Below are 20,776 nucleotides of genomic sequence, written 5' to 3'. Positions count from 1 at the left end.
TAATCTCTGCACAGAGGGTTTAGGTTTGGGGACCCCCCCCCCCCTCAAGTTTTATTCAGATCTGTATAGGCTACAAGTTAAGTAATAGGGCATACGTCAAGAGTACATTGGATTGGCTGTTGTAGCTACAAGTAATAGGTCCTACGTCTACAAGAGTACGTTGGATTGTCTGTCTGTAGCTACAAGTAATAGGCCCTACGTCTACAAGAGTACGTTGGATTGGTTGTTGTAGCTACAAGTAATAGGCACTACGTCTACAAGAGTACGTTGGATTGGTTGTTGTAGCTACAAGTAATAGGCACTACGTCTACAAGAGTACGTTGGATTGGTTGTTGTAGCTACAAGTAATAGGCCCTACGTCTACAAGAGTACGTTGGATTGGTTGTTGTAGCTACAAGTAATAGGCACTATGTCTACAAGAGTACGTTGGATTGGTTGTTGTAGCTACAAGTAATAGGCACTACGTATACAAGAGTACGTTGGATTGGTTGTTGTAGCTACAAGTAATAGGCACTACGTCTACAAGAGTACGTTGGATTGGTTGTTGTAGCTACAAGTAATAGGCACTATGTCTACAAGAGTACGTTGGATTGGTTGTTGTAGCTACAAGTAATAGGCACTACGTATACAAGAGTACGTTGGATTGGTTGTTGTAGCTACAAGTAATAGGCACTACGTCTACAAGAGTACGTTGGATTGGTTGTTGTAGCTACAAGTAATAGGCACTACGTATACAAGAGTACGTTGGATTGGTTGTTGTAGCTACAAGTAATAGGCACTACGTCTACAAGAGTACGTTGGATTGGTTGTTGTAGCTACAAGTAATAGGCACTATGTCTACAAGAGTACGTTGGATTGGTTGTTGTAGCTACAAGTAATAGGCACTATGTCTACAAGAGTACGTTGGATTGGTTGTTGTAGCTACAAGTAATAGGCACTACGTATACAAGAGTACGTTGGATTGGTTGTTGTAGCTACAAGTAATAGGCACTACGTCTACAAGAGTACGTTGGATTGGTTGTTGTAGCTACAAGTAATAGGCACTACGTCTACAAGAGTACGTTGGATTGGTTGTTGTAGCTACAAGTAATAGGCACTATGTCTACAAGAGTACGTTGGATTGGTTGTTGTAGCTACAAGTAATAGGCACTACGTATACAAGAGTACGTTGGATTGGTTGTTGTAGCTACAAGTAATAGGCACTACGTATACAAGAGTACGTTGGATTGGTTGTTGTAGCTACAAGTAATAGGCACTACGTATACAAGAGTACGTTGGATTGGTTGTTGTAGCTACAAGTAATAGGCACTACGTATACAAGAGTACGTTGGATTGGTTGTTGTAGCTACAAGTAATAGGCACTATGTCTACAAGAGTACGTTGGATTGGTTGTTGTAGCTACAAGTAATAGGCACTACGTATACAAGAGTACGTTGGATTGGTTGTTGTAGCTACAAGTAATAGGCCCTACGTCTACAAGAGTACGTTGGATTGGCTGTCTATAGCTACAACACAACTCCCCTCCCCCCTCAAGTCTCCATCATTGTGTCTAATTTGAACCTTAGACCCTCGTGCATTTGCCTGAGAGAGAAGTCTTGGGGGTGAGCAGAAGATTTATAAACAAACCAAGATGAAGTGAATAGAAGAAAAGAATTCATTTCCGGTATTCCGTGTTTTTGTTGTTGTTACTTTCTCAATTTAAATTTTGCCACCCCATTACGAGTCCATCACCTCTTAACGTGTAATACGCATTTGATTTGAAAAACCAAATGAAATATTGATAAGTTGCATCCAACCATTTTTTTTAGATTACAGACTTGTATTGCACAGACCACCCGCAGAAGAGTAAATAAGATTCTAACACTAGACTATCCAAAGTGTAGTCAGACAGCTTTTTGCAGCTGATATGTGAATTCTTTTGCAGTCAGTGTCATTGGAAAATAGCTTGCAGTTCTTCTCAGAACAAATTGTTGCATACTTATATAACACTTTCAGATAGTTTGCTAATTTGTTCCAGACTTGTGTTTGTCCGCTAACGTTACATGTAGTGTATTACAAAATATTTCATGAGTTTGTGTTTAATTAATGCAACAATGTAGAGAACAATAATAAACCAAATGATATGTTTATTTTCTTTTAACATATACATGAAATGAACATCTCAAAAAAAAATATGTTTATGTTTACAAAGTAATATCAAATGTACAAATGATGGTGAGTACAAACTCCAAGAAATAGTCTTTGGTTTCAGCTTTGTTTTAACATAAAGTCAGAAGGAAATCTTATAGAAAATGTTTCATTGTTGTTAGTATTACATTTTGATTGGAATAGTTTAGTACAAGCTGAAAGCACAAAGAAAAAGACATTGTAATTTATTTAGTAAAATTCTAAGTACAGTAAGTCTTTTATTTAACATTCTTTCTATTGACAAAAGTTCAAAAGTAAATGGTTTATGCAGAAACGGCACCAAGGAGTTATAAGTCACAAATGCTACAGATACATTAAAGTTAGTAGTTAAATTATTTTTTTTCCACTATAGAAAGAAAAATGATTAAAAAAAGTGTATTGTTAAAGCATACACATGTCAGATCTTAACTCAAGGATATACAGAATTTAATGCCAGCCACACCTCAAAATAATCCAACAGAGCCCCATGCAAATTGGTAGCATTTTTCAGGCTTTGTTTTCATGAACTGATAGCTGAGTGGCACTAAATGTCTTAAACATCCTGAAATAAAAAAAACACGTAAGTTTAATGAGCACCACACCCTTGCTACAATAAATACACTAACAACAACAGATCAGTTAGATTATGCATAAACTTCAAATTTATATCCTTTAAAAAATGTGAACAAAATTTAGTCTTTACTATTACACCTGTGATAAAAAACTTCAGCAAAATTTCTTCATCTTTGAGAGATTTATTACTAAGCTGTGGGGTCTCTTGAAAGTTGTCATGGAAGAGAAAAAAAAAATACATTATTTAAAATATTGATCAATGTAGCAACCAAAAATTAATTTAAAACCATTTACAGGCAGTGTAGAAAATACAGAATTTTATCAACAGTTGTCACTTTGATTTGATGGCCCAACACAGAAAGCTTCCAATCTTTTAACAAATACTCCCACAAGTCCAATTAAGAGGAAATTGGAATGACAACCTTGGCCTGCATTAGAGAAAGTCTCTTGAAAAGATGACTCAAACCTTTTTGATGGAGGTGACAGTATTAAGTTAGTTAAGTACAGTTAAGTTAACAACACTACTTCCTCAGTTCTGTGCAATTTGTTAAAGTTCTTCATTTTTTTCCTTTAATACACCAAGATAAAGGTTTTTAAATATTTTTTAGTCAATCATTCTTATGTATTTCTAACAAAGTGGGTAAGAGACTAACAAAGTGGGTAAGAGACTAACAAAGTGGGTAAGAAACTAACAAAGTGGGTAAGAGACTAACAAAGTGGGTAAGAGACTAACAAAGTGGGTAAGAGTCTTTGTGTTCCTGGGATAGAAATGGTAAAAAGTTTTGTGTTCAAATAATGAGTGAGGAGGAAGAGTATAAATCTACTACCTCAAACTATTGCTAATCAAATAGTGCTAGCATACATTCAACTATTATTCACTCAACAATTGTAGTGGCTTACTTTGTGTTAAAAATAACTAATGCCCACGGAAAATTGTTTCAAAAATAATTTAAACACAAGATAAATCAGATCTACTAATGAACACAATAAATAGTTAAAAAGCTGTATTGAAACATAAATAAATAAAATGCCTAAATAAAAGCAAAATACTCTTAGCGATGGTCAGTAATAATCCACCAATACAATAGTTTAAAAGGAAAAAAAAACTGATCAAAAATACTACTTTATATAAATATATGTAAACTAATAATACTTCTTAAGATTATGAGGTAATTTTGAATGAAAATCTAAAAGATTGCACATGATTGAATGTCCTGAAAACTGCACAAAAAAATGATGAAAATGTTAATTGGTAGTGCTATACTGAATCATTTTAAATTACTAAGAATTTGAATACAAGAAATTTATAATAAAATAATAATAGATAACTATATTTTTTAATCCTACAATCCAATACTTACTTAGACTTAGGTCCTCCCGCGCCATTCGGCGCATTGGGTGGCAAGCTGTCTCCATAAAGATCTGTCACTGGCAATGTCTGAAGCCTCCTCCCACCTGGTGTCCCTGAGGTCCTCAATGAAGGTGTGTCGCCAAGTAATACGAGGATGTCCCTGTTTGCACTTTCCTTGTTTTGGCTTCCATGTTATCGCAACTCTTGGTGTGTGTAATTCATTTTGACCTAGAACATGTCCCGCAAACCTCATGCGACGCTCAGTCACAACCTCACTAAGTGTTTGACTCCCAGTTCGGCATAGGATTTCCTTGTTTGAGATCCGGTCTGTGTAACTGACTCCTAAAATCCGTCTCAGCCATCTCTGTTGAGCCACATTTAGTCTTTTCTCAATTTTGACAGATGACTTCCACGTCTCACATGCATATGTAGCATTTGGAATGACGAGGTGTATTTTTGTCTCGAGTCGAATGGCTTGGTTAGTCCAAATAGGCTGCAGCCTTTCCTATTCAGCACGCTACATCATGGTAAGCATCTCCATCATTTGTTATGATGCTGCCAAGGTACGTGAACTTGTCCAGCTCTTCAAGCTTTGACTCGCCAAGTCTGACGGGGACACCCTTTGTCTTATATCCCACTCGCATAATTTTAGTCTTATCCAAGTTTATGCGGAGGCCAATTTTGGGTGCCTCTCTGTCTAGGTGCTCCGTCATTTCTTGAATGCATTTATTTGTAGCCCCGAGTAGTGCAACATCATCAGCAAAGTCCAAGTCCGTCAATCGGAGTGAACAATCCAATAAGTTTAGTAAAATACTAATGTCATGAATATTAATAATGTTTTTTTTACATCAATTCAGTAACAGGATTGCTCTGCATAATGCACAAATTGTAAGACAAATTTCCTCATGGATAATAAGATTATTATTCAATAAATTGTGTTCAGGACATTACAATGTTGCCATAAAGGCTGCAATGATTTAAGAAATATTTCCTATACTTAAGATACTGTAAAAAAAATAATTATTGCTTTGCTTTTTTTATTTGAGGCAAAAGTCTAAAACATTTTTAAAGGATTCATTATCCTATCTTTACACTGTGGATACACCAAGTTGTTCTGCCTTTTGAAGTCCATCTTTAAGAAACTGAAGGTAATTGAAGGTAGTCGGGTTAGACAGACTGTGGGATAAAATAAAATATTTCATTACAAAATATATTATGGCTTAAAACAAACAAGTGTATTGTTTTTATTCTGGAGAAGTACACTAGCTTTTCATGCTGATTAAGTTTAATTACTTGCTGGTGAAATGGTCTAATGAAAACTTGTTCATTTTACTATTTTTGGATAGCCTTGGTCTTCTGCCCAGTGTTAGTAAAAAACCTCATATCTAGTATGTTGAATAAGGTTATTAATAACTATAGTAGCCATACATATTGTAAACTATTGGGTACTGCAATAGATACAATCCATTCAAACGGAAGCACATTTTTATTTTACAAGTTGCAATACAAATATTTGTATTTAATATTATAAATAGTTAATAAATAAATAATAAATATATATTACCATTTGCATAAAGATCTCAACCTTAATAGATTGTTAAATTATATCACCTCAACTCGAAAAGTCACATTACAATGTTGAACTGTGTGGGGATTTCAACCCCCTAGTCACATTTATGATTAAAATCTAAACTAACATAGTAACCTTTTATTAAATCATAAGTTTTGAGCAACAATGTCTCTTTTGTATTTAAATTTAAAAAACAAACAAGCATAATATAAATGTAATGTTTATTAAAATGCTAATTTAAGAATAGGATGGCTGAATGGTATAGCTGCTGTACTGAGGGCTCTTTAAGTTCAAATCCAGCTGAAGACTTCTATTTTGAACTTAAGGATTTTTCAGACATCCCTGAGTCAATCAAACTCTAAACTCATTAACAAGGTTTAGACGTTCATTCTGAAATGAAGAATATAACCTCCTAAAGGATGGCATGGGATGGAAGAAGGTAGGCTTAGAACACAGGACCATAGAGATGTCAGTCCAAAGCACATACCAGATAACCAGACAGCTACAACAGCATCAGGTCATAAAACAAAAATAACTCACATATTTTCCACAAAGCTTGTGCCCATGTCTAGCAAATCATTTGCATTTAACTGATGAACAACTTGACCATCCCAGGAAGCTATGACCAGCATGACAGGAAACTGATAGATATCTAACAACTTCTGTGCAAGATGAGAATAATGTTCTTCTGGGTCAGCAGCAAGAGCCTGAACAAGCAAAAAAACAGATTTCCATTATAACACTTCTAACAAATACAACACCAAAAAGTGGAAATTAAAAAGTACCGTATTTTCACACATATAACCTGCGGGTTATACAAGTTTTTACAAACGAATGGCATCTCGATGGACAACAACTTTATCTAATTTAGGTCACCCATGTAATGCGAGGTATATAAGTGCGCAGGTTGTACAATTTTGTTTTAACTTATTTTTAAATTTGTGCGGGGTATACGCATGTGTGGGTTATATGTGTATGCTGGGTATATGCACAAAAATACAGTATTCAATACAATTCTGTTTAAAATGTAAAAAGGTATGCCTTTAAAAATAACGTATATTTTGAAGAGCATATTATTTTCATCTAAATGATTTCAACATGATATAAATGGGTCAATTATATGAACAAATATATAGATCTATACCTTTCTTTTTATTCCAATCATAGAAATAATATTCACTATTTTGAAGCTATACACTGAAATATACTCTTAATGAAGTATCTTTAATTTTAACAAAAAATAACCCTATTTGAAGAACGTGTTAAAAAGTACTTCAATCTCATGTTCATCACAATTACCTTTTTATTCATTCATTTAATCGTAGACTCAACATTTGTCCCTTTAGGGTTTTGATTACAATATACTCTAGAAATTGTTCTATTTAAAATTTGCTTTTAAATCCACAAAATTGAAACTAAAAAAAAAAGATCAGGTTCTTTTTAAAAGAATATTTTACAACTTATAGAAATAAAAAAAAAATTTGAATTTCATTGTATCAGCTTGAATTTTTTGTGACTTAAGACATTAAAAAAAAGATTGCTTTTATATAGTGCATCTTTATTTTCTCCGCCAAGCTCAGTGTGCTATGGTCCAATTTCTTTTACAATTTGTACCTATTACTCAAATATTTTATAAATGCTAAAAACGAATGTTTGAATGTTTTTGAAATGGTGAAAAAGTTTTTTGCAAAATGTGGTGGCTAAAAAAGTCGTGTGTAGGATAAGTATTTAAAATTATAACTTATCTAGACATAGCTGAAAATTAAGCTGAAACTATACAAATTAAGTCAATTTATTCATTCAGCAGTGTGCTATGGTCCAATCTCTTTTGTGGGCATGTGGGGGGAAGGGGGTATCTTTGGACACTCAGCAAACATAACTCAGAGTCCAAACCCAATAATTTATTTCCTTGCCTACATCAGGATTCTAACTCAAACCCCCTAGTTAGGCAGCCAGGCAGTTTATGCTAACACTAATCTTTTCACTTACAGAAATAAACTAATCTAGAAACAATATTAAAGTAAAGTTTTAAAGTTATAGAAATGCAATATGAGAGCAATTTAGAGCATAATTTTCTTTTTTGATTGAGGGGAATCAACAATCAAAATAAATGAGAATCACTCACTTTGAGGTCTGCAGTCAATGACCAACTGCTGACAAAGCGCTTGGCTAACAGGCTGATGATGTGAGGATCCTTGAGGGCAGTGTTTCTCAAGGACCTTGCTGACCCTCAGCAGCTCTGGTCATCCAGAGCCCCCCAGAGCAGTATAGTGTGCACAAGCTTGTTCTCCTTTTCAGCCAAATGAAATGCATCTGTTAAATTATGATACTTCACCTAAAGGTTGAGACAATATAAAGAAGTAGTCAACAATTTATTTTTTATTAGATTTAACTAAAGGTATGGTCAATAGAAAGAAGTAGTTAACAATTTTGTTACTTGATTTAACTAAAGGTATTGTCAATAAAAAGTAGTAGTCAACCATTTTTTTAAATTGGAGTTTAAAAAATGCTTAACTTAAAACTACTCTAGTCACTCATTGCATTATGTTGAGTTTCTGGTGTTTTTAAATTACATTCTAAAATTCTTGCTACAACAGTGTTGCATTTATTTCATTTTTTATGAAAACATTATTGTTGTTTTTATAATTCTCTGAAATTTTAGCACATGATAAATAAAATTATATTAAAAAAAAATGAACATTTTAAATTATTTACTTCACTTTTTGTCAGCATTATATATATTTCAAGTTTCAGTATTTATAAAAAATAGATACCCAAACTGCTTCTATGAATTGACTAAGCAATTATATTTTTACTTCTAAGAATTGATTAAGATATTATATTTCTACTTCTATGAATTGACTAAGCTATTATATTTCTCCTTCTATGAATAGGGTTTGTTGGACTAGTCTGTTTCGTTTCTTTGATTAAAAAGTATTGGGCTGGAAGTGGCTTTTTTCTTTATATATCCCTTTGCATTTTTCAGTTCTCTCTTTAAATTAAACTGACATTATTATGCTATAATTTTAAGTGTGCCTGATAGAGAAAACAATTCTGCACAAAAATACGGGTAGTTGTGATCAAACCCAATAGAGGCTATAAAAAGAAAAGACCTGAAACTAGCGCATAAAACTACACATTTACAGTACTTTATTTGATTAGTATTTTACCCAAGATCTGTGTTGTTTTTTTAGGACTAGCTTATTTCAAGTACCCGGCATTTTCCGATACACAATTTCATACACAAAATAATTGTTGAAAAAAATTGTAGTGATTTTAAACTTGAAATGATTACTTAAAAAGGTGTTACTCTAATCAATTTTAAATATTATTTTGTTATGAATGTCACTGTCTATTTTGTGTCTGTTCTAGTTTCTTAAATTTTTCTTGTGTAAAGGGGTCGTTTTTCTCCTAATGGGTATACCTGATTTCTCCAAGCAGCCTTTGTAAAATATTGGTCCTAAATAATGCTATGTTCATAAGCGAAAAATCACATGGCTGCATTATGATGAATGTACGTGTTAGTTCAATATATTTTATATTACTAGGTAACTAAAATTAACTTTATAAATAGACGTAAGTTTCATTTTTTTCTGTTAGACAAAGTCATATGGCAAATTTTTGTTTATATCCTAATTCTAAAAAGGAATAATAATAGAGTACTACAGTAAAAATAATCACTAAGTTTTTTTTTAATAGTTTTGAAAGTCTAACTGATAAGATTACAAAAAGAGTTTGTGTTTTTGCAGATGTACACAAGCTACACTATGAGTCAGTCCATCTCTTCTAATTGTTTAGAAATGAGTGTAAAAATGTAGCTTCGATATTTTTAGCCTGAATTTAAGAAGTTACAAACTTCAAAGAACTCTTCCATAAAACTTTGTATTTAAAAAATAAATTTACCCAATGCTCAAAATCCTGCTTGTATACTTAGGCCTATTTAAATCGATCAGGTATCAATGTATTAAGTAGCAATAACCCCGCAAAAAAAAAATTAATGAAAGAAGATTGAGATATACATATATTTTTGTGACGGTACGCACCGGTACAGGGTACCGGCACCTTTTTTCAATGTCTGGAAAAATGATTACTTTTCTTGTAATTCAATGTTAATTGTTAATTTATTATTAGTTGAAAGTTAGGCAATCTATCACTGAGTACCGGCACCTATTTTTTATTTTTTACAAAAAAAAAAAGCACTTTATATACTTTCAGTGACATGCCATATTATTAACTACACCTATATGTGAACTTCTCAATCATCTAGAGTCTTAGACAGTCATTATTTTAGACTAGATTTAAGTAGATCTAGACCTAGATCTAGTAGGCCTATTACTATAAAAAAAATTAAAATAATCAGTCATTATAGACATCATTCGCAATTTATTATTAGGTCTATGCATTGAAAAGTAAATCTATTAAAATAAACTATAATAGATCTAAGTCTAAGTACTAACTTATTAAATAAGTCATTATAAGTAGAAGTATTATAATGAATATTGTATAGATCTAGGTTGACTAGATTATAGATAGATCTATAGATAGATCTCTAGTCTAGTAGATTAAGTTTAGAGTATAGTACACATATTACAGTATTATTAAATCTATGTCCTATGTCTATATCTAATAATCTAATAATTAAAAAAACTTTAGTCTTTATTAATATCTAGACAGTTTTCTAATAAAAACTGACTATAGGCATAGCATAGGCTAGACTCTGCAATCTAGTCTCAAGATAGAATCTATACTATTACTAGATCTATTCGATTTTTATATATAGATCTAGACTAGAATTAGATTATAGATCTAAATATAATAATGGAGAGATGATATGCGGAGTTAGCTAATAGCGTTGCACTAGAAACAAACCTGGGTTTTTCTAAACTCTAATACTTGGTATGTAATAGTAAAACAGCACCTACCTAAATAAATCGTAACTAGAAATCAAAAACCTATATTTATTGTAGTATATATAGGTCTGTGGTTGTATTTTATATAGCCTTCGTAACTTCTTCTATAGAGAATATTGGGCTATTCGCGTCTGACACATATATAATTTTTATGTTCAGCAAGAAACCCTATTGACTAAGCTATTATATTTCTACTTCTATGAATTGACTAAGCTATTATATTTCTACTTCTATGAATTGACTAAGGTATTATACTTCTAATTCTATAAATTGACTAAGCCAGTAATGCCCAAAATATGGCCTGCTGTCCACATCTGGCCCGCAACATGGCTCCATCTGGTCCGCCAAAACGTTGACAAAAAGTGTAGAAAATCCCCTCATAAGTGAGTCTGGTGTGAATGTACACTTTGGTTTCTTATAGTTATGTTTTTTGTTTGGTGTAATGCACAAATTGTAAGACAAATTTCCATACAGATAATAAAGATTAGTATTATTATTATTATTATTATTATTATAAAAAAAAAGTTTGAGGAAAAAAGTATCTTTTCTACGTTGGGGTAAATGGATTGGTACCGATAATAATATTTTGTTTTATAAAGATGGAGTGGCTCTTTAAAAGAACATAAACAGCTTTGTGAAATCAAAATCATAAATAAATAAGGCGGCATTTTTGGTTTCAGACGCGATTTCACCTAGAAAAAAGGATTGATATATATACGAAAAAAAATTTCCGACAGCAAATGCATAAAAAAAGTGTTTTCTAGTAATGATGGAAGAACTATGTTCTGAAAAAAAAGAATCCAGTTGAGTTGTCAACTTTTCTCTTGACAATACAAGGCGAGAGAAAGATATGGGTAGATATCTCCATTCAAATATAACAGACAAAGCAGTTTTCGAAATGTTTTTAATTGCCGCTGATGAGTCTACAAACATATCTGATATCGCTCCAAATCTTGGTATTTATTCGCGGTAAAAAAAACAGCAGTTTTGAAATCAGAGAAGTTAGTAGCTATGAGGAGCACGCATGGGACCACCACTAGCAAAGTCCTGTCAAAGAAGTTTCAACCACCACAGAGGATCTTTCTCTTGCTTGGGAGAAATTAGTGGGAGTGACGACTGACAGTGCAACAAGTATGTTTGACAGCAAGAGATAATAGAAAACTTGTTCAGTCAAATGGAACCAGGCCTCTGTGGTTTCATTGAAATATTCACCAACAAAATCTAAGTGGTAAGGTGTTCAGCCTGGACCATGTGATGATGGTCGTGTTCAGATTAAATAAAGTTCTTCGTTTTGAAAATCCATCTGCGGCCATAGAGTCAAGTGCCCAGACAGAGCTGCAACTGGAACTGATTAACTTACAAAGCTAAATATTGCTGCTTCCCAAATTTAAGTGATTTAGATAGTGGATTTCTACTCTGTGTAGCTTGCAGAAACATTTCTAAATCTCCTCAAACAAGCACTAAGGATAATAACAATAATTACTTATATGTGAGAACAAACCTTTTCAGTGATGAGTCGGATGACATACTACATAATCCTTGCAAGGGCTCCAACTCGGCATCTCATCTATGCAGCCGGATATTATAAAGTTGGTGTAGGATAAACTTTCATGAATCATTGTAAGTACGTAAGTACTTAAGTCACTAGTTTCTATTAGGCCTATAAATGATTCATTGTCTATTTCCTGTTGTTGTTTTTTTTAACTGTTTTGTTGATGTGGCTCCCAAGACGATTGTCGGAAATTAAAGTGGCCCACTGACCGAATAAGGTTTAGCATCATTGGACTAAGCCATTATATTTCATAATTTTGGAGTGTTTGCTCAAAGAGACTGATGAAAGTGTGAAATGATTCAAATAAAATTACCTTTTTGAATGGAAAAAATCTCACATCCAAAGTATCTTTTGCCTCTTCATAAGTAATTTCTTTTTGCCAAACAATAGTTGTATTTTCAAAGTCATTGTTTTCCTATACACAGTATAAACATAACAAAAAAACAACAACTGATAATTGATTACTGTGATTGTAAAGTAAATTTTAAATGAGTTATTCATATTTCACAATTTTAGCAGATTGATTCAAACAAAAACATGTATTAACAAAATCTGTATATTATATGAAATTACTGTTTCCATTATATAGCTTCATTTAAATTTCGTTGTGAAAATTTCATAGTCAGTAAAGCATCTAAGTGATTTGATAAGGTTATAAAAAACCAAATAGCTAAAGAAATAGTTAGACATCTTTAAAAAAGTTTACAAGCCCTGGAATACATATCAGTTAACCAGTGAATACACCTACATATTGGTCTACATACACACCTGTCCATCAGAATTAGGTTTATGAGAATACCCAACACTTCTAATTTCCATTTTGGGCATGAAACCAATATCTACCTCCATGACTTCAGGGTCATTTTTATCAGTGAGCCACTCCATATCTAAAAAGCAGGAATATAAATACAATAAATGAAATCATAAAATTGACTATTTGTATTTTAAATTAAGAAAATGAGCATTTTAAGTTCGACTGTGCTCATTTTGAGGACAACATGCAAGAAAGACAATGCCAATTGTGTATCAAGATTGCATCCAACAGAAATGATAATCATATATATATTGGAAGTCCATTATCCCTTTATGGTCAACAGGAGCATTAAAACTTGTAAGCATTTTCATTACAATATACACAAGAAATATTTAGTTAAAAAATATAATGTAAATATACTAATTTATTAACAATTAACAAAATGTGTTTGGCCTAAGATATTTATTTCTAACAAGGAACACATTTAAAAGAACTAAAATTTTAGCAAGGCTTCACAAATTTGGAACATATATTTTTTTTAATCTCTTTTCACTGATAAGAACTGATATTAAATGTGTTTATTTACAATGACTTTTACATGAAATTTAAATTTATTTTTTTTCCTTACCCACATTTACTTTTTGATTATTTGGAACAAACAAGTTGAAAAACAAAACTTTGGTCAGATCTCTAGATACAGTCAAGCGACCTGTAAACTGGCCTGGTGTGAACCAAAAGGGCAAACTTGGGGGATCATTGAGCTGGAATTCTATGTGCATTCTGAGAAAAACAAAAGTCATGTTTACTGTTATTTCTGTCAATTAACATTAATGGACAGTAAAGTTGACTTTTACCAAGATTTAAGGCTGATAAAGTAAATTTCTTTCAAGGTTTTCATATTAGCAAGGAAGGATGTTTTTTTTTAACTGTGGAATTGTGAATCCTGGTTTGAATACTGATGGTAAATCGTTAAAAATGTGGATATTAAAATGTTAACTGCTTCATTCAGCTCTACTGAGGTAGCTAACATTTGATAAGAGTAAAGGTTTTGCTAAGAAAGATTATAACAATGTCATATAATTTTTGTTATAGAAACACAGGAACCTTATTTTGTAAGCCTTAGGAGCCGTAAGTACTTAACTCTTTCAGTGCAAATTTTTTTGATCGAAAAAATGGAGTTTTCCGGAACGAACACAAATTTTCAAAGGGGGTTGAGTTACTAAAACAAGTATAACTTTTTTATTTTATAAAATAATCTAATAAAATTGATTTTACTTTAAAGGAAAATTAATGGGCTACAAAAGTATAGTAAATCACATAAATTATTCAAACAAAATTTTATTTCATTAATTTTAAACTGAGTACGGAAAAAGAAAATATTTTTAAAATTCATTAAAAATTCGATATACTGAAAGATTTAACCTTTAAATTAAACATTTAATCTATAAATATTTAAAAAATCATAATACTAAACCTATTTAATCACTTTAAATTTCATAAAAGATGAACAAATGCACTAAGAAATTGTATTATTTATATTTTTTGGGTTCCGGGAAATAAACTAAAAAAGAGGAACCATTAACATAATATAGTCTATTTTTTTTAAACATGTTGGTACTGCATTGAATTTACTATCAAAAAAAAGAACAATTACTCCCACATACAGGAAGTTAAAAACAAAAGAGAGAAATAAAAAGTTTGACATAAAAAAGATAGTGAAATAAATATTATTAATCAAGTTACTCGCTGAGAGAAACGCCGCATTCACCAGCGTTAGCAAAGTTACTCGCTGAGAGTAACGCCGCAATGAAAGAGTTAAGTAAATCTTTTTCTTTTATTGCTCTACTGTACAGCAACTATGTTTTATTTTTCACAAATTAATAAACTATAAAAACATTGGGTAACAATATTATCCTTTAATCTTTCTATTTAAAAAAACACACACAGATAAGACCAATCAAAATTATTACCTGAAAATAACTTCCAAATATTCATCACTAACTGCTCGGACACACCCCATGGCTCCCTGGGGGTCAAACCTCGTTACCAAGAAAGGATATTCTTGAAGCATTGAAAACAAAAGATACAGAAACTTTCCTTTTTTCTGCGCTTTTGGGGGGTAAAAACGATTACTGGATAAATCTTGGACATGACCTGATCCCATATCAACAATGGAGTAGAGGGTACCTATGGATTAAAAAAGAAATGAACATGTATTTGGAATAAAAATTATTTTTTTTAAAAAGACAATAAGAAACTATAATTTTAAAAAAATTACATTTAGCAAAAAGTATCAGCACAAAATCTTGACATCAATAATTAAACACACACAAAAATATAGGGCTATATATTGATATATTTCTATAACCTTTTTTATTGCATTCATATTTATAAAATAGTGTTGCTGTCAACAGTTAACAAATGTGAAGTAAATATAGCTACATGTCTCTCTCTCAGGCTCTCTGCTCCAAATAATGCAATTATTTAATGTTTCTATGTAATTTGTAGTTTATAAAAATGATAATTTGAAACCTGACTTGCCTGGTGGAGGAATGTCTCTGAGATTATCTGGCAACAAATCTTTAAACCTTGAAACCCCAAATACTTTCTCAGGAATAGCAGGAGAAGTCCAATGAAAGAGGCCACTAAAAGACTCATTAGTACCAATCTTAGAACAAATAAAAATTAAATTTCACCTTTTTTTTTACAATGTATGTAAACATAAGAAAAAGTATTTTATTGTACAAAGTAAATAAAAGTTGGATTCCAAAAGAGAACGAGGGAAAAAACATAAATGAATAGAAATGCAAATTATCTCTTATATATGCTTTAAACCTTGAAACCCCAAATACTTTCTCAGGAATAGCAGGAGAAGTCCAATGAAAGAGGCCACTAAAAGACTCATTAGTACCAATCTTAGAACAAATAAAAATTAAATTTCACCTTTTTTTTTACAATGTGTGTAAACCTCAGAAAAAGTATTTTATTGTACAAAGTAAATAAAAGTTGGGTTCCAAAAGAGAACGAGGGAAAAAAATTAAATGAATAGAAATGCAAATTATCTCTTATATGTGCTTACATAAAACATTTTTTTTAGCCTTAACTTCAACACTAAAATTGTGTTCATGTCATTCTTACATCTTCATTCCAGTCCCTCATCATGGTTGAAATATTGAGAGGTGAAAATCTTGCTACCAGTGTAACCACATCTTCATTTGGTTGAGCATCTGTTGATTCTGTGACATTTCCCTATAAAAACACATGACTTAACATTCACTTGAGTAAGGGGATGACAGCAGGCAGAGATAAGACCTAGACAAATGCAAATCCATTCCTAATGCAAACCACACTGCCAGACAGTGCTGAATTAAAACTGTTGATCACCCTGTAAAACTGTGACTACAAAAGTCAGCTTTACTTTAACATCCAGCACTACAAGTTACAAGAAAACTGTCAACTTGATGGTCCCGGATTCAAACCCTGCCCACTGCTATCCCCTGCCATCGTGCAAGAGGAATGGGCTAAAACATAATAATCTTCAATCCTGACGGAATGTCAGAATATAAGAAATCAAAATGATGAGATTCTGGCTACTGCCGATATCAAGAGTTAAGGCAAGGCATTTAAGACCACTGACCAGTAGAAAAAGTCAGAAATGAGAGAACTTTATTTGAATTCTTTGTTGGACTCTTTTGGCATTTCATTCTCATTCCTTGAGATTCCTTTAAGATCTAATTCTTACTGTGTATCACCCTTAACAGAAAAGGATTGCCAATGAAAGAGTGTAGAGAATGGTTATGTACCCAATATTATGGTAGTGCAAAATGGAGGTGGGTGGGTGTTTCATTTCTCTGTTTGTCCATACCCTATTAATAAACATATCCAACATGGCACCAGCAGTGTGGCATGCTCTGACTAAGTTTAAATTTCACCTTAACATCCAAAAGTAAACTATTTCAAAATTTATAATTGTTTGTGATATTGTATGGCTTTTAGATCTTTAATTATAGTAATTATGCTTATTTTTTTAAATTTATTTCGCATACCTCTGAAAGTATTTGTAACAGAAGAGGAACGGCTTCCTCAATGCTGAGATAAAAGTCTCCATCTTTATCATGGGTGTGAAACAAATCCACCACTTTCCAGCCATATAGTTCTGTGTACATTGAGACTGACTTCTCAGAGCCATAGGAGTTCAATTTTAAATATGCCCATGAAGCTATTATAGACAGGATGCTTAGAATTATGGGAGTATACCAGTACAACCATTTGTGAAATTTCTTCTCTTTATTTTGTAATAGTCCTCTATCTTGGTTAGCGTCATTCTTCCTCAAGATGGACTTTTGTGTGCTTTTATCCCCTGTCAGATATTTCGAAGGAACCATGTCAAAATCACATAACTACTAGTCTAATAATGTCATCTGCATTCATTAATTGTCTTTTTTTTAAGCAGATAATTGTTTATTATATATATAAAGAATTCCATTGGTTGGTTGCTAAAAAATTAAGTGAGCTGCAAAAGATAACAGAAAAACAAAGTTAAAACATGTTAGCTGGATGTAAGTAATAAATAATTTATAATACTAATAATAAGGCTTGTCTTCGAGTCTGAAGATTAATGAGGAATGCAGTATTTCCTGTGGCTGTGACCTACATATTTGCCACATCTAGGGCAAGCATAACCATAATTGGACGCCGGTGGTCGATAAGATTTTCTTTTCGAAATCTACATCTGTCCTCTGAATTTATATTACTAATACTATTACAAATACATAATTCTTAGTACCTCTTGAGATATATTTGAGTAGACTAATCACTATAATAGTGAGTTGTGACTAGATTATAGAATTGTAACTCACTGTTACAAACAGCCTTTTACTTTATGAAGTTTGTGATCATGTTAATTGTTATATTAGAGGAAATGATTAGGCTAAAGGGTAGCAAAATAAGACTCCTGTGGGGTGCCTAAAGGGGTGCAAGAGCATCCTCATTGCACTGAGCGGAGTTGTAAAAAAGCTCCCACAACCTTGTCACAATCCAGGCGCTGTTCCTCAAGGGGCCGTTACATAAATTGCGTGTCCTGGACAGTTAGCCTGGTATAGAAAAGGAAAATGGCGGGGTCTTAGTGTATGCGGTCTCTTGCCGCGAGTCTGACCCACCCGTCAGACAGAACAGTTTACACTGTTCTCATTCAGGCCGGTGAGAGGTAGCTCTTGTTCACTTTTGCTGGCCTAGAGTTCCAAGAGCTGAAGGCTCAACTCTACCTGACAGTTTAAGAAAAAGAAGATACTATACCTATATTATATATAAATATATAATATATTAAATATATATAAAATCTAGGAATGTGACAATAAATTTTATTATCTAGAATCTAGATCCTTATATAAATATAATATAAGATCTAGAATAGAATATCACTATAGTCTAGATTTAATACTACAGAATGATATTCTATATAATTATATAACTATATATATATGGCTCCTTCTGTCTCGTAAGACAATGGATGCACCCAGATGAGTCACTGGCTTTGGTTACGTCTTGAGACGGGGCAGAATCTGGAGTGGCTGATCAAGCCAATTCTGGATCGGTAGAGTTTGCCACAGTTCGAGCATTTATATTCATCTGTCCTAGGGCTCACTGACAGGGAAGCTTTCTTTTTCTTTCTCTTGACCGATGCAGCTTCATTTCTTTTGCATTCAGCAAAGTTCGTACCATCACGTACACTCTGTCTCCATGCTGTCCGGTCTTGGGCTATCTCCTCCCACATACTTTGGTCGATGCCCATGGCTCTCATGTCTCGCTTGCAGACATCTCTGTAAGATAGTCTTGGGCGGCGCTTGGGTCTGGCTCCCTCTGCTAGCTCAGCGTACAGGATGTCTTTAGGGATTCTTCCATCTGGCATGCGAGTGACATGACCGAGCCAGCGTAGTCTTCTCTGTTGAATGAGAGCATAGATGCTGTGTATGTTGGCGCATGTCAAAACTTCCTGGTTGGTGACACGATCCCTCCAGGAGATGCACAGTATGCGTCGCAGGCAGCGTAGGTGGAAGCTATTTAATCTGTGCTCTTGATGCATGTAAGTTGCCCAGCTCTCACTGCCATAGAGAAGTGTGCTCAGAATGCAGGCATTGTAGACAAGGATTTTTGCTGTCTTGGTCAATTTTCCCACACACGATTAGAGAGTTTTGCCATTGCTGCAGAAGCCTTCGCTATTCTTTTGGTCAACTCAGTGTCTAAGTTTAGGTTGCTGGCTATTGTTGTTCCCAAGTATGTGAATTCCTGCACCACCGCAAGTGTGTGATTTCCAATGTGTATCACTGGTATTTCTGCAACATCTTGTGCCATGATTTCAGTCTTGGAGAGGCTAATTGTGAGGCCAAACTCTTGACAAGCAGCTGCCATTGCATTCACAAGCCCCTGTAATCCTTCTTGTGAATGAGATATTAGTGCGGCATCGTCTGCGAACAGCAGTTCTCTAATCAAGAATATGCCATCTCTTCGTTTTGGCTTTAAGGCGTGCCAGATTAAATAGCTTTCCATCGGATCTACTGTGGATATATATTCCATCTTCCAGGGATTTGAATGCGCTGATGAGTACAACTGAAAAGAAGATGCCGAATAGTGTTGGAGCCAGAACACATCCTTGTTTTACTCCCCTCTTGATGGAGAATGGCCTAGAGGCGGAGCTGTCAAACTGTACGGTGCCCTGCATGTTTTCATGAAAAGCTGACACTAGTTTCCGTAGCTTGTTTGGACAGCCGATTCTCTCTAATACGGCAAACAAGCGGGTTCTGCTGACAAAGTCAAACGCCTTGGTCAAGTCAATAAAAGCTATAAAGAGGGGCTGCCTTTGTTCTCTGCTTTTCTCTTGTAGCTGTCGCAGGGAGAAGATCATATCTGTTGTGGATCTACCATAGAGAAGTGTGGCCGCACGGATTGTAACTATATATAACAATTTAACAAATAGACGTCAAGATCTAGATCTATATATTACCATAAATGTAAATGGCATTATAATTATATAGATATATAGAAATAGAGTCTATGACTATACTCTATAGTATAGGTATAGTCAGTAGTATAGTACTATAGTCATAGTCATATGATAGTACTATTATTTACTATATAGACTCTTAGTCAAAAGTCGGGTGTTAAGACTAGTTAAGAGATATTCGATAGATCTATATAGTATTTTATTTAGATCTACTAATCTGATATTTTATTTAGATCTACTAATCTAAAAATCTAAGGCTAAGGGCACTAGGCAATATCCGCATTGAGCGTCGGTATTTACACTCCTGGCAGATAGATCTATCAATTCTATCGGAATCTATCCAAACTATTATTCATTATTATTATAGAATAGACTCAATAGAGGTTAGAGGTCTAGATCTAAATGACTATGTGACTATAAGTTTATATTAGATATCATTAATTATCATACTTATAATAATATTATATTTTATTTTGTAGGCGATTTTTTAACACTGACTGTAGGGCTACTCAGGAGTCAGTGTAAGTACTGGGTTAAATCCTAGCGTACGTCAAGTTAGTCGTACATCGTAGCTGGATGTACAATAGTTGAATAGACTACTAACCATAAACGGCATAGCCATAGACTACCCGTAGGTCTCTCTAACTCTGTGCGACTAACTGAGTAACTCTTATATTAGAGTCTATATCTAAGTAAATGCGTATTGCTTGCAGCCAATTTAGCTATTTTGTAGCAAAATGTTGGTCTTTTATTTCAACCTTGGTATCAAAATTTGCATTTGATCTAGATCTACAGGATAGAATAGATTGTAAAAAAAAATATATTAATTTAAAAGATGACATAATATAGCCAAAAGCCTTGAGAGTCTCCTCTGTGGTGGTGGCTGCCCAGAACTGAACA

At 33.3% G+C, this 20,776-nt stretch overlaps 1 protein-coding gene across 1 annotated transcript; it reads right to left on the bottom strand.

Annotated features, from left to right (window-relative positions):
- Positions 1 to 2,111: 2,111 nt before the first annotated feature.
- LOC106069182 (selenoprotein N-like) lies at positions 2,112 to 20,776 on the bottom strand. Its single transcript, XM_056023397.1, has 12 exons — positions 20,481 to 20,776; positions 16,923 to 17,389; positions 16,015 to 16,125; positions 15,705 to 15,791; positions 15,418 to 15,544; positions 14,847 to 15,063; positions 13,505 to 13,656; positions 12,891 to 13,009; positions 12,436 to 12,537; positions 7,786 to 7,995; positions 6,201 to 6,367; positions 2,112 to 5,266 (listed from the first exon to the last, which is right to left on the bottom strand). The coding sequence occupies exons 2-12, from the start codon at positions 17,259 to 17,261 to the stop codon at positions 5,179 to 5,181; spliced, it is 1,719 nt and encodes a 572-aa protein (XP_055879372.1). The 5' UTR covers positions 17,262 to 17,389; positions 20,481 to 20,776; the 3' UTR covers positions 2,112 to 5,178.

This window comes from Biomphalaria glabrata, chromosome 3 (genome assembly GCF_947242115.1).
Source record: "Biomphalaria glabrata chromosome 3, xgBioGlab47.1, whole genome shotgun sequence".
Classification (NCBI taxonomy): Eukaryota; Metazoa; Mollusca; class Gastropoda; family Planorbidae; genus Biomphalaria; species Biomphalaria glabrata.
This window is presented reverse-complemented; position numbering and strand designations above follow the sequence as displayed.